Source organism: Equus caballus, chromosome 5 (assembly GCF_041296265.1).
Source record: "Equus caballus isolate H_3958 breed thoroughbred chromosome 5, TB-T2T, whole genome shotgun sequence".
NCBI lineage: Eukaryota > Metazoa > Chordata > Mammalia > Perissodactyla > Equidae > Equus > Equus caballus.
This window is the reverse complement of record NC_091688.1, coordinates 14,267,381-14,280,963: the sequence shown is the minus strand read 5'-3', so window position 1 is coordinate 14,280,963 and position 13,583 is coordinate 14,267,381. Positions and strand designations below refer to the sequence as shown.

Here is a 13,583-nt window from a genome sequence, read left to right as displayed (position 1 = left end):
TAAAATCCACTGGGAAATGGGATACTCCAGTAGCAGCTCGAACCTGATTTTCGACAGCAGTTCTCCTCGATCTGCACAGTCCACGGTGACTTGTCGAATAAGTTCGTGAAATACTGTATTGTAAATGGTCTGTTCCTTCTTCAATAAATGTAGTAGTTTGTGCATCTGGCAAATGATAAATAAGATAATCAGTATTTATTACAGTTTTGTCAGTAAAAACCATTTTAGGTGGCAGGCACTCTAAATGTGAATAAGTTTTAGAAACACTTTAATTTATTTCACTTACATTTTCCTTTATAACTAAATATATATACAAAAATAATACATTATTTTTAAAAGCCTATGTCTAATCATGCACCTCTTTATGTGATGCACTGAGAAGGTCACAATATCACTTCTGTTATACCTGCCAAAAATACAAAACCGGAATCTAATCATGACTACACATCAGACAAGCCAAAATTAAGGAACATTCTACAGAATACGGGCTTGTGCTCTTCTGAATATTAAGGTTAAGAAAACCAAAAAACTGTTTTATAGTTGTCTAAAGGAACATGACAACTAAAAGCACTGTGTGATCCTAAGATCCTGAAATAGAGGGGAAAATAGCTATAAAAGCCATTACCAGGCCAATTGATAAAATTTGCAATTTGAATATGGACTATATTAGATAATACTATCATATCAGTGTTAACTTTTCTGATTTTGATGACTGTATTATGGATATATAAGAGATTGTCCTTATCCATAGGAAGTGTACTCTGAAATGTTTGGTGATAAAGAGGTATGATGTCACCAGCTTCCTTCAAAATGGTTCAGAAAAAACTATTCATATAGAGATATGCAGAGAGGGAGAGAGAATGATAAAGCAAATAGGAAACAATGTAAAAAATTGGTGAACCTGGGTAAAGGTTACATAGGAGTGCCTTATGCTAAACTTGTCTATTTCAAGTTTCAAATTCTATAAAAAGAAAAATTTATAAAACAAAAAAGAAATAGCCCTCATAAAGAAAAAAAAATCTATATCTATGTAAGACTGAAAGAGTTCTTTCACTAAGTACAAAATAAAAATTATAAGTGGTAAGAAAGCATGGTTTAATTGGCAGTGTTTTTAGTGGTACATAAAATAACAAGGGTCATATAATCAATGGTACCTTATAGTCAATGTAATACAATAATACTAACACTAACAATTAATTATACAGTGTTTACCACATGCCAAGCACTGTTCTAAGCCCTTTACATTCATTAGGTGATTTAAAATCTACAACAACCCTATGAGGTAGATACGATTATCTCTAATTTACAGATGAAGAAATTGAGGCGCAAATACATTAAATGACTTGCCCAAGGTCATCAGCTAATAAGCGGCAGGGCCAGCCTCCAGTCCAGCCACTCCACCTCCAGAGCGCACGCTCTCCCGCGCTCGGTTACAGTGACCTTTGCAGTTACCTTGGTGGGCCCTGTGTATTCCTGATTTTCCACACCAGCCCTCTCAAGCATAGTATCCATCACGCCATTCAGCTGGACCACTTCTATTCTTTTATTAGGTTTCCTAAAAGATTAAAGGTGGCAGACTTATGTGATTAGTGTTACAAAAAATAGGTCATCCTCAAATGGCAAAAAGATTATAATATGTATAAAGAAAGTGTACATAACATGGAACATTAATGGTATTTTAAAGCCTTAGACCTATATGTACTGATCTAGTTGGATATCAGTAATATAGTGAAAAAAAAAAAAAAAAAAAGTTGGGGCCGGCTGGTGGTGCAGCAGTTAAGCGCTCAGGTTCCGCTTCGGCGGCCCGGGGTTCGCCAGTTCGGATCCCAGGTGTGGACATGGCACCGCTCGGCACGCCATGCTGTGCGTGGCGTCCCACATATAAAGTAGAGGAAGATGGGCACGGGTGTTAGCTCAGGGCAAGTCTTCCTCAGCAAAAAGAGGAGGATTGGCAGATGTTAGCTCAGGGCTAATCTTCCTCAAAAAAAACACACACACACAAAAACAAGAAAAATGCAAGTAGTATGATCCTCTTTTTCATAAAATAAAATAATGCTCCCCCTCAAAAAATTCTATACACCTATGGTATAGGATTGTAAGAACATAGAAAAACTGTGGAGAGAGAAACACCACGCTGTTAATATTGGTTACTTTACAACGTAAGAGAAGAAGAGGAACAAAGGAGAGATAATAAGAAAAAAAAAGAATCAGCAAAATGGAGAAATACTAATGGTTAAATGTAGAATATAAAAGTATTTTATATATGATCCAGCAATCCCACTTCTCAGCATTTATCCAAAAGAACTGAAATCAGGATCTTAAAGAGATACTAGCACTCCCATGATCACTACAGCACTATTCACAATAGTCAAGACATAGAAACAACCTCAGTGTCCACCGATGGACGAATGGATAAAGAAGGTGTAGTGTGTGTATATATATATACACACACACACACACACATATATACACACATATATATACACATACAATGGAATATTATTCAGCCTTAAAAAAAGGAAATTCTGCAATATGCAACAACATGGATGAGCCTGGAGGACATTATGCTAAGTGAAATAAGCCAGTAACAGAAGGACAAATACTGCATGATTCCACTTACATGGGGGATCTAAAATAGTCAAACTCATGGAGTCAGAGAGTGGAATGGTGGTTTCCAGGGGCTGGGGGAGAGGGAAATGGGAAATTACTAACCAATGGGCATAAAGTTTCAGTCATGCAAGGTGAATAAGTTCTACCTATCTACGACATTGTGCCTATGGTTAACAATACTGTATTGAACACTTAAAAATTTCTTAAGAGGGTAGATGTCATGTTAAGTATTGTTACCACAATAAAATAAAATTTAAAAACAGAAAAAAGAAATTTGAAACTGTAAAAATAAAAGCATCTTATAGCACTTAAATATTATAAATATGCAAAAATTGAATAAATTGCAATTGGACAAATGAAAACATTGATTAGATAACAGAATTGTAGGCAATTATTGTCTTGGGGTTCTGCTGTAACTTTAATATTTTTTATGTAATAAAGTATCAAGAAAGAGGAATATATATGTATATAGTTATTCTTTCTGAGAAACACTTTCAAAAATAAACTGTACTTACATGGATGGGAAGAGCAATAGCCTATTTTCACTGTCTGTGAGGAGAGTAGTATATTTGCTGCAGTAAATAAGACAGGTAAATGTTATTATAAGAAAATTATCTGGCCCATTTATCACATGTCACAACATGACAAACTCAAGACCTCGTGGAAGTGAGAAGCTTGGAGGCAATCAGAAAGTCCATCATTTTGCACACAAGGTCACACCTAAATAGCCTTAGACATATATAGACACAGATGTAATAATATCTATCATATGTGGAACATTTTTTTAGTAAAGGAGCTTCAATCACATTCCTCAATATGTCACAATATGAACATTTCCTTGATTCATTTTAAAAAAACATAAATTTTCAAAGGTGGAAAGATGTTCTGAGAACACTGAAGTCAATAAAGTTAAGTGACTAAACAAGTTATACAATTAATAAGAAGCAGAGACGGAAACTAGAACTGAGCTTTCCTGACTCCCAGCCTCTCTCTCCTCTGGTAGTGCTTGTTACACCTAAATGAGTATCACCATTACAGCCACATGGTAATCCTTTAAATTCATTATTATTTATGTATCTTTTTTTCTTCCCCTAGTTAATAAGCATTTCCTTTTGTTCTGCCCCTTGTTGGAATACCATTGGTTAATAAGGTCTATTTTCAGAATTTAGATCAGTGAAGAATCTCCAGGGAATATAGACTCAAAATAAAGTTTCAAAAATGAGTAGGTGAGAGGCACTAGAAGTGATGATACCCCAGGAGCAATGAGCACATCTAACATCCAGATCTTGTTTCCTAAGTACCAATCACCACTAAAAGGAATCAGTACTCCTTGTAGAAATGACTCAGAGCTCATTCCAGAGTTGGAGTTGGGAAATGAAAGACGAACCTGGAAAACTTGTTGAGCCAGAAAATAAGGGAACATTCAAAGAATGATAGTGACATGTCCAAAGAACACAAGAGCCAGCTCAAAGGAGCTGGCATTGGCCAAATCTGGAAAAATGTGAACACCAAAATAAATAAGAATAAAGAAAAACCACTGAATAAAATAGAAATCCATGAGTCTATATGATAAAATGCCAACTAATAAATATAGCAGAAATGATGGAGCTTAAAAAAGTCATCAAAAAGATCTATAACTAGTGGGTTGCTAGGAAATATACAATAAAGTATTTGGTGATAAATGGTCATGATGTCTCCAATTTACTTTTTTTTAAAAATTGAGGTCATAATAGTTTATAACATTATGAAATTTCAGTGGTACATTATTTGTCAGTCACCATAAATATGTGCCTCTTTACCCTTCATGCCTAGCCCCCACCCTCCCTCCCCTCTGGTAACCACTAATCTGTTCTTTTTGTCCATGTGTTTGTTTATCTTCCACATATGAGTGAAATCATGCAGTGTTTGTCTTTCTCTATCTGCCTTATTTTGGTTAACATAATACCCTCAAGTTCCATCCTTGTTGTTGCACGGGATGATTTTGTCTTTTTTTATGGCTGAGTACTACTCTATCATGTATATGTATATATATATATATATACACACACACACCACATCTTCTTTATTCATTCGTTCACCATCATTCTATGGCACTTGGGTTGCTTCCACATCTTGACTATTGTGAATAATACTGCAATGAACATAGGGTTGCAAAGTCTCTTTGAATTGTTGACTTCAAGTTCTTTGGATAAATACCCAGTAGTGGGACAGCTGGGTCATACGGTATTTCTATTTTCAATTTTTTGAGAATTCTCCATACTGTTTTCCATAGTGGCTGCACCAGTTTGCATTCCCACCAGCAGTGTATGAGGGTTCCCTTTTCTCCACATGCTCTCCAATATATTTTTTTCTATCTTGGTAATTAGAGTCATTCTAACACGTGTAAGGTGACATCACATTGTAGCTTTGATTTGCATTTCCCTAATGATTAGTGATGTTGAACATCTTTTCATTTTCCCATTAGCCATCTGTATATCTTCCTTGGAAAAATGTCTGTTCAGATCTGTCCACTTTTTGACTAGGTTTTTTGTTTTTTTTGTAGTTGAGTTGTATGAGTTCTTTGTATATTTTGGAAATTAACCCCTGGTCAGATACATGATTTACAAATATTTTCTCCCAGTTGGCAGGTTGTCTTTTGATTTTGTTCACGGTTTCCTTTGCCTTGCAGAAGCTCTTTAGTCTGAAGAAGTCCCACTTGTTTATTTTTTCTTTTGTTTCCCTTGGCTGAGTAGACATGGTATTAGGAAAGGTACTTCTAAGACTGATGTTAAAGAGTGTACTGCCTATATCTTCTTTTAGGTGTCTTATGATTTCATGTCTTACCTTCAAGTCTTTGATCCATTTTGAGTTTATTTTTGTGTATAGTGAAAGATAACGGTCTACTTTCATTCTTTTGCAATGTGGCTGTCCAGTTTTCCCAACACCATTTATTGAATAGACTCCTTTCTCCCTTGTATGTTCTTAGCTCCTTGGTCGAAGATTAGCTGTCTGTAGATGTGTGGTTTTATTTCTGGGCTTTCAGTTCTGTTCCATTGACCTGTGTGTCTGTTTCTGTGCCAGTACCTCCTGTTTTATTGCTACAGCTTTGCAGTATATTTTGAAGTCAGGGACTGTAATACCTCCAACTTTGTCCTTTTTACTCAGGATTGTTTTAGTATTTGGGGTTTTTTGTTGCCCCATATCAATTTTAGGATTCTTTACTCTATTTCTGTGAGGAATGTGATTGGGATTCTGAATGGGATTGCGTTGAATCTGTAGACTGCTCTAGGTAGTATGGACATTTTAATTATGTTTATTCTTCCAATCCATGTGTATGGAATGTCTTTCCATTTTTTATGTCATCCTCGATTTCTTTCAATAATGTCTTATAGTTTTCATTGTATATGTCTTTCACTTCCTTGGTAAAATTTATTCCTACATATTTTATTTTTGTTGCAACTGTAAATGGGATTGTATTCTTGAGTTCTCTTTGTAAGTTTGTTATCAGAGTATAGAAATGCAACTGATTTTTGCAAGGTAATTTTGTACCCTGCAACTTTCCTGTAGTTTTTGATTATTTGTAATAGTTTTCTGATGGATTCTTTAGGGTTTTCTATATATAAAATCATGTCGTATGCAAACAGTGAGAGTTTCACTTCTTCATTACCAATTTGGATTCCTCTTATTCCTTTTTCTTGCCTAAGTGCTCTGGCCAAAACCCCCAGTACTATGTTGAATAAGAGTGGTGAAAATGGGCACCCTTGTCTTGTTCCTGTTCTCAGAGGGATGGCTTTCAGTTTTTCCCCATTGAGTATGATGTTGGCTCTGGGTTTGTCATATATGGCCTTTATTATGCTGAGGCACTTTCCTTCTATAACCATTTTATTGAGAGTTTTTATCATAAATAGATGTTGGATCTCAAATGCTTTCTCTGTGTCTATTGTGATGATCATCTGGTTTTTATTCCTCATTTTCTTAATGTGGTATATCACATTGATTGATTTGCAGATGTTGAGCCATCCCTGGGTCCCTGGTACAAATCCCACTTGATCGTGGTGTATGATCTTTTTTAATGTATTGCTGTATTCAATTTCCCAATATTTTGTTGAGGATTTTTGCATTTATGTTCAGAAGCAGTATACACCTCTAATTTTCCTTCTTTGTGTTGTCCTTGTCTGGCTTTGGGATCAGGGTGATGTTGGCCTTGTAAAATGTATTAGGAAGTGTTCTGTCTTCCTCAATTTTTTGGCATAGTTTGAGAAGGAGAGGTACTAAATCTTCTTTGAATGTTTGGTAGAATTCTCCAGAGAAGCCTTCTGGTTCTGGACTTTTTTGGGGGAGGTTTTTGCTTACTATTTCAATCTCTTTACTTGTGATTGGTCTATTCAGATTCTCTATTTCTTATTGCTTCAGTTTTGGGAGGTTGTATAAGTCTAAGAATTTATCCATTTCTCCTAGAGTGTCCAATTTGTTGGCATATAGTTTTTCATATTATTCTCTTAGAATCCTTTGTATTTCTGTGGTATCCATTGTAATTTCTCCTCTGTCATTTCTAATTTTATTTATTTGAAGCTTTTCTCTTTTTTCTTAGTGAGTCTGCCTAAGGGTTTGTCAATTTTGTTTATCTTCTCAAAGAACCAGCTCTTAGTTTCATTGATCCTTTCTACTGTTTTTTCAGTTTCAATTTCATTTATTCTGCTCTAAGTTTTATTATTTCCCTCCTTCTGCTGACTTTGGGCTTTGTTTGTTCTTTTTCTAGTTCTGTTAGTTGTAGTTTAAGATTGCTTATTAGACATTTTTCTTGTTTGTTAAGGTGGGCCTGCATTGCTATGAATTTCCCTCTTAGGACCGATTTGTTGCATCCCACATGAGTTGGTATGGTGTATTTTCATTTTCATTTGTCTCCAGATATTTTTTGACTCTTCCTTTAATTTCTTCCATGATTCATTGGTTGTTCAGTAGCATGTTGTTTAGTCTCCACATGTTTGTCACTTTCCCAGCTTTCTTTTTGTAGTTGATTTCTAGTTTCATAGCCTTATGGTTGTAAAAGATGCTTTCTATGATTTAATACTTCTTAAATTTACTGAGGCTTGCCTTGTTTCTCAACAGAAGGCCTATCTTTAAGAATGTTCCATGTGCACATGAGAAGAATTTGTATTCTGCTGATTTTGGATGGAGTGTCCTATATATATCTATAAACTCCATCTGGTCAAGTTTTTTGTTTAGTTCCACTATTTCCTTGTTGACTTTCTGCCTGGATGATCTATCCTTTGATGTAAGTGGGGTGTTACAGTCCCCTACAATTATTGTGTTGCTGTTAATATCTCCATTTGGGTCAATTAATAGGTGCTTTATGTACTTTGGTGCTCCTGTGTTAGGTGCATATATATTTATAAGTGTTATGTCCTCTTGGTGGAGTGTCCCTTTTATCATTATATACTTCTCCTCTTTGCCTCTGATTGTCTTTTTTATCTTGAAGTCTACTTTCTCTGATATAAGTATGGCAAAATCTGCCTTCATTTGCCATTACCTTGGAGTATCGTCTTCCATCCCTTCACTCTGAGCCTGTGTTTGTCTTTAGAGCTGTGTTTCCTAGAGGCAGGATATTGTTTGGTCTTGTTTTTCAATCCATCCCACCACTCTGTGTCTTTTGATTGGAGAATTCAATCCATTTACATTTAGAGTGATTATTGATATATGAGGGCTTAATGCTGCCATTTTATCACTTGTTTTCCAGTTGTTCTGTATTTATCTTGTTTCTCATCCTGTGTATTTGGGATTGCCAATTCAGTTTTCTGGCTCTATATGATGGTTTTCTCATTATTTATCATTTGTGTCTGTTCTGATTTTTTTTAGTGGTTACCATGAGGTTTGTATAAAATATCTTGTAGATGAGATAGTCCATTTTCTGATAGAATCTTATTTCCTTAGTCTAAGCAGGTTCCATCCCTTTCCTCTTCCCCATCTAAGTTATTATTGTCTCAACTTATTCTGTTTTGTGTTGTGAGTTCATGGTTAAAATGAAGTGATTATAGTTATTCTTGATGTTTTCCTTCCCTTTATCTTTAATGTTATAATTAAGTGTTTGCTAATCTGTTCTGATAGAGAGCTGAAATTTTCTGATTTTGTCTGTCTATTTATCTCCTTGCTTAAGGCTTTGAAAATCCTTTCTTTTTTTTTTTTCAGGGATGAGGGCCTTCTTGATCATTTCTTGTAGCAGGGCTCTTGTGGTGATGAACTCCCTCAGCTTTTGTTTATCTGGGAAAGTTTTTATTTCTCCATCATGTCTGAAGGATATTTTTGGTGGATAGAGTATTCTTGACTGAAAGCTTTTGTCTTTCAGAATTTTGAATATATTGTTCCACTCTCTCTTAGCCCATAAGATTTCTGCTGAGAAATCTGCTAAAAGCCTAATGAGGGTTCCTTTGTAGGTTATTTTCTTCTGCCTTGCTGCACTTAATATTTTTTCTTTGTCATTCACTTTTTCCAGTTTTACTAATATATGCCTTGGATAAGGTCTTTTTACATTGATGTAATTAGAAGTTCTATTAGCTTCTTTTACATGTAATTCCAGCCCCTTCCCCACGTCTGGGAAGTTTTCAGCTACTATATCTTTGATCAATCTCTCTGTTCTTTCTCACCCTCTTCTCCCTCTTGAATACCTATAATCTTTATGTTGCATTTCCTTATTGAGTTGGATATTTCTCAGAGAATTTCTTCATTTCTTTTTAGTCTTAGTTCTCTCTCCTCTTCCATCTGAAGCATCTATTTTCTGTCCTCTAAATTGCTAATTCGGTGCTCCATAATATCAGCTCTATTATTTAGGGAGTCCAGATTTTTCTTTATTTCATTCATTGTGTTTTTCATCTCCAACATTTCTGATTGGTTTTTCCTTAAAAACCAATTTCTTTTGTGAAGAATTCCCTCTGTTCATTAATTTTATTCCTGATTTCATCAAACTGTCTTTCTGAGTTCTCTTGTAACTTGAGTTTTTTATGATAGCTATTTTGAGTTCTCTGTCATTTAGACTATAAATTTCTGTTCCTTCAGGATTGATTTCTGGGTGTTTGTCTGTTTCCTTCTCATCTGGAGTATTAATATACCTCTTCATAGTATTTGATGGGGTGGATTTGTGCCTTTGCATAATGATGGTATCGAGCTGCAGATTCCATTTGCCACCACTGGGGAGGCAGCAGGAGCTGTGTATGCTGAGCCCACCATGATCCCTGTCTTCTGTGCCTGTCTGAGACTGGGCCACTCCTTGGGACTACAGTGGCCCTGTGGGCCCTCCCACTGAATGGGAAAGTGATCATGCGGGGGCTCAGGGCTGCTGCCACCTGCTCCCACAGTCCTACTGAGACATGTTCCCCACTTTGGGGCTGTAGCAGTACTATGGGCTTTCACAGCAGCCAGGAACCCAGTCAACCAGGTGCACAGATCCACCACTGTGTCCTCCTAGGTCACACTAGTTCTTGTGCTTGGTTGGTGGGGTCTCTCCACTGGTTCCGAGTCTGGGCCACTCCCTGGGGATGAGGGCAGCACTGTGGGCCCCCCCACCAGATGGGAAACTGATCACACAGGGACTCAGGGCTGCTGCCACCTGCTCCCACAGTCCTGCCAAGATGCATTCCCCAGTTAGGGGCCACAGGAGTACTATAGGCATTTGCAGTTGCTGGGAACTCGTTCACCTGGATGCACATATCCACCACACCAACTGTTGTGCTTGGTGGGTGGGGCCTGCCCACTGGGTCCAAGCCTAGGCCACTCCATGGGGACTGGGGCAGCACTGTGGGCTCTCTCACCAGGTTGGAAAGCAAGCATGCAGGGGTTCAGGGTTGCTGTTACCTGTTCCCACAGTTGCACTGAGATGCACTCCCACCCTCAGGGCTGCAGCAGTGCTACGGGTGCTCCAGCTGGGAGAGCAGTCTGACACATGCACAGGTTTGCTAGGGGCCAGAGAGTGCTCACCTATCTCTACTACCTCTCTGGGGGTAGTCCATCCATGTTCAGATGTATAGCTGCACATGTCTCTCAGGAATCCTATTGTGCTGTGTGGGGTGTCCTCAGTTGATCAATGAACATCCATTTAGTGGTAGTTTGAAGGGGGAGACATAAAGGGAACAGCTCACTCTGCCATGTTGCTGACGTCACTCTTGTCCTCCAATTTACTCTTGAATAGTTTAAAAATATATGTGTGTGTGCATGCACGTGTATATTAGAGCAAAAGAGGAAAAATGTAAACACTCAGTGAGTCAGGATAAAGGGTACATAGGAGTTCCTTGTCATATTTTTGTAACTTTTTTATAATCTTGAAATTATATAAAAATAAAAAGTTACCCAAAAAATTAGTTCCATTTAGTTCTCTTTGGAAAAATATTGTTCTGAAACCCACCATCATAAGGAAGTGCCATGTAACATATGTATTGGATAAGGCAAAAAGAGTGACAGCTTCTGGATATTTTATTATAACCTTAGTCCAAAGTTCTAGTTTGTTAAGATCCCATTTTTAATCACATAAACACGAATCAAAGAAAACTTGAGATGACTAGTCTGCAGTCTTGACCTAAGCCCCAGAGCATGTATTATGAGATTCCAGCTTAGAGGGCTACTTTCCTTTGTCTCCATAGTCATTGTTCAAAACCATTCCTAAAGAGGCATAGTCAAGCATTCAGAACAAAGATCTATTTTTGTTCTTTTTAACTTTTTATTGAGTTAATGATAGGTTACAATCTTGTGAAATTTCAGTTGTATGTTATTGTCTGTCAGTTGTGTTGTAGGTGCAACCCTTCACCCTTTGTGCCCACCCCCCACCCCACATTTCCCCTGGTAGCCACTAATCTGTTCTCTTGGTCCACAGGTTTAAAGTCCTCATATGAGTGGAGTCATACAGAGATTGTCCTTTTCTATCTGGCTTATTTCACTTAACACAGTTCCCTCAAGGTCCATCCATGTTGTTTCAAATGGGACGATTTTGTTCTTTTTTACGGCTGAGTAGTATTCCACTGTATATATGTACCACATTTTCTTTATCCAGTCATCTGTTGATGGGCACTTAGGTTGCTTCCACATCTTGGCGATTGTAAATAATGCTGCAATAAACATTGGGGTGCACAGGACTTTTGGGATTGCTGACTTCAAGCTCTTTGGATAGCTACCCAGTAGTGGAATAGTTGGATCATATGGTAGTTCTATTTTTAATTTTTTGAGGAATCTCCCTACTGTTTTCCATAGTGGCTGCACCAGTTTGCATTCCCACCAGCAGTGTATGAGGGTTCCTTTTTCTCCACAACCTCTCCAACATTTGTTACTATTTGTTTTAGTTATTTTTGTCATTCTAATGGGTGTAAGGTGATATCTTAGTGTAGTTTTGATTTGCATTTCCCTGATGCACAGTGATGATGAACATCTTTTCATGTGCCTATTGGCCATCTGTATATCTTCTTTGGAGAAACATCTGTTCATGTCTCCTGCCCATTTTTTGATGGAGTTATTTAATGTTTTGTTGTTGAGTTGTGTGAGTTCTTTATATATGATGGATATTAAGCCTTTGTCAGATGTATTACTTGCAAATATTTTCTCCCAGTTAGTGGGTTGTTTTTTCGTTTCAATCCTGTTTTCCTTTGCCTTGAAGAAGCTCTTTAGTCTGATGAAGTCCCATTTGTTTATTCTTTCTATTGTTTCCCTTGTCTGAGAAGACATGGTGTCCGAAAAGATTCTTTTAATACTGATGTCAAAGAGTGTACTGCCTACATTTTCTTCTAGAAGCCTTATGGTTTCAGGTCTCAGCTTTAGGTCTTTGATCCATTTTGAGTTTATTTTAGTGAATGATGAAAAAGAATGGCCAATTTTCATTCTTTTACATGTGGCTTTCCAGTTTTCCCAGCACCATTTGTTGAAAAGACTTTCTTTTCTCTATTGTAGGCCCTCAGCTCCTTTGTCAAAGATTAGCTGTCCAGAGATGTGTGGTTTTATTTCTGGGCTTTCAATTCTGTTCCATTGATCTGTGCACCTGTTTTTGTACCAGTTCCATGCTGTTTTGATTACTGTAGCTTTGTAGTATGTTTTGAAGTCAGGGATTGTGATGCCTCCAGCTTTGTTCTTTTTTCTCAGGATTGCTTTAGCAATTCGGGTCCTTTTTTGCCCCATATGAATTTTAGGATTCTTTGTTCTATTTCTGTAAAGAATGTCATTGGGATTCTGATTGGGATGGCATTGAATCTGTAGATTGCTTTAGGTAGAATGGACATTTTAACTATGTTTATTCTTCCAATCCATGTGCATGGAATGTCTTTCCATCTCTTTATGTCGTCATCTATTTCTTTCAGAAAAGCCTTGTAATTTTCATTGTACAGGTCTTTCACTTCCTTAGTTAAATTCACCCCGAGGTATTTTATTCTTTTTGTTGCGATTGTGAATGGTATTGTGTTCTTGAGTTTTTTTCTGTTAGTTCATTATTAGAGTATAGAAATGCTACTGATTTATGTAAATTGATTTTATACCCTGCAACTTTGCTGTAGTTGTTGATTACTTCTAAAAGTTTTCCAATGGATTCTTTGGGGTTATCTATATATAAGATCATGTCATCTGCGAACAGCGAGAGTTTCACTTCTTCCCCCCCATTTGGATTCCTTTTATTCCTTTTTCTTGCCTGATTGCTCTGGCCAGGACCTCCAGAACTATGTTAAATAAGAGTGGTGATAGAGGGCATCCTTGTCTCGTTCTTGTTCGGATGGGATGGCGCTCAGTTTTTGCCCATCAAAGATCTATTTTTTTAAATTCAATATTACACAGTAGGAAAACACATAGAACAATTTAATCACTAAAATCCCAAACTCGTTCAAGTAAGAGTTTTTCATTAGTTTTGGATACTTTTCTTAAATTGTCTTAGGATGGTAGGCCAAATGCTTCCTCATTTTAGTGTAGATAATGCCTAGGAACATGAGTGAACTATTCTCAGGTGCCTCTATGTCTGGGAAGGAAGAAACAGTGCAACT

General features: G+C 37.1%; 1 protein-coding gene across 10 annotated transcripts in view; it reads right to left on the bottom strand.

The window, feature by feature from the left end:
* Nucleotides 1-13,583, bottom strand: part of AXDND1 (axonemal dynein light chain domain containing 1) — an 81,041-nt gene that overhangs the window by 57,087 nt on the left and 10,371 nt on the right. For 9 of the 10 annotated variants that reach the window (XM_001488358.5, XM_023640633.2, XM_023640632.2 and 6 more), the window contains 3 exons: nucleotides 3,126-3,182; nucleotides 1,453-1,555; nucleotides 44-165 (listed from right to left, as the gene is read on the bottom strand). In XM_001488358.5, the coding sequence (XP_001488408.1) occupies nucleotides 44-165; nucleotides 1,453-1,555; nucleotides 3,126-3,182 (282 nt within the window). The remainder of the gene's footprint in view (nucleotides 1-43; nucleotides 166-1,452; nucleotides 1,556-3,125; nucleotides 3,183-13,583) is intronic. The other variant, XM_070267798.1, reaches the window with a different exon arrangement.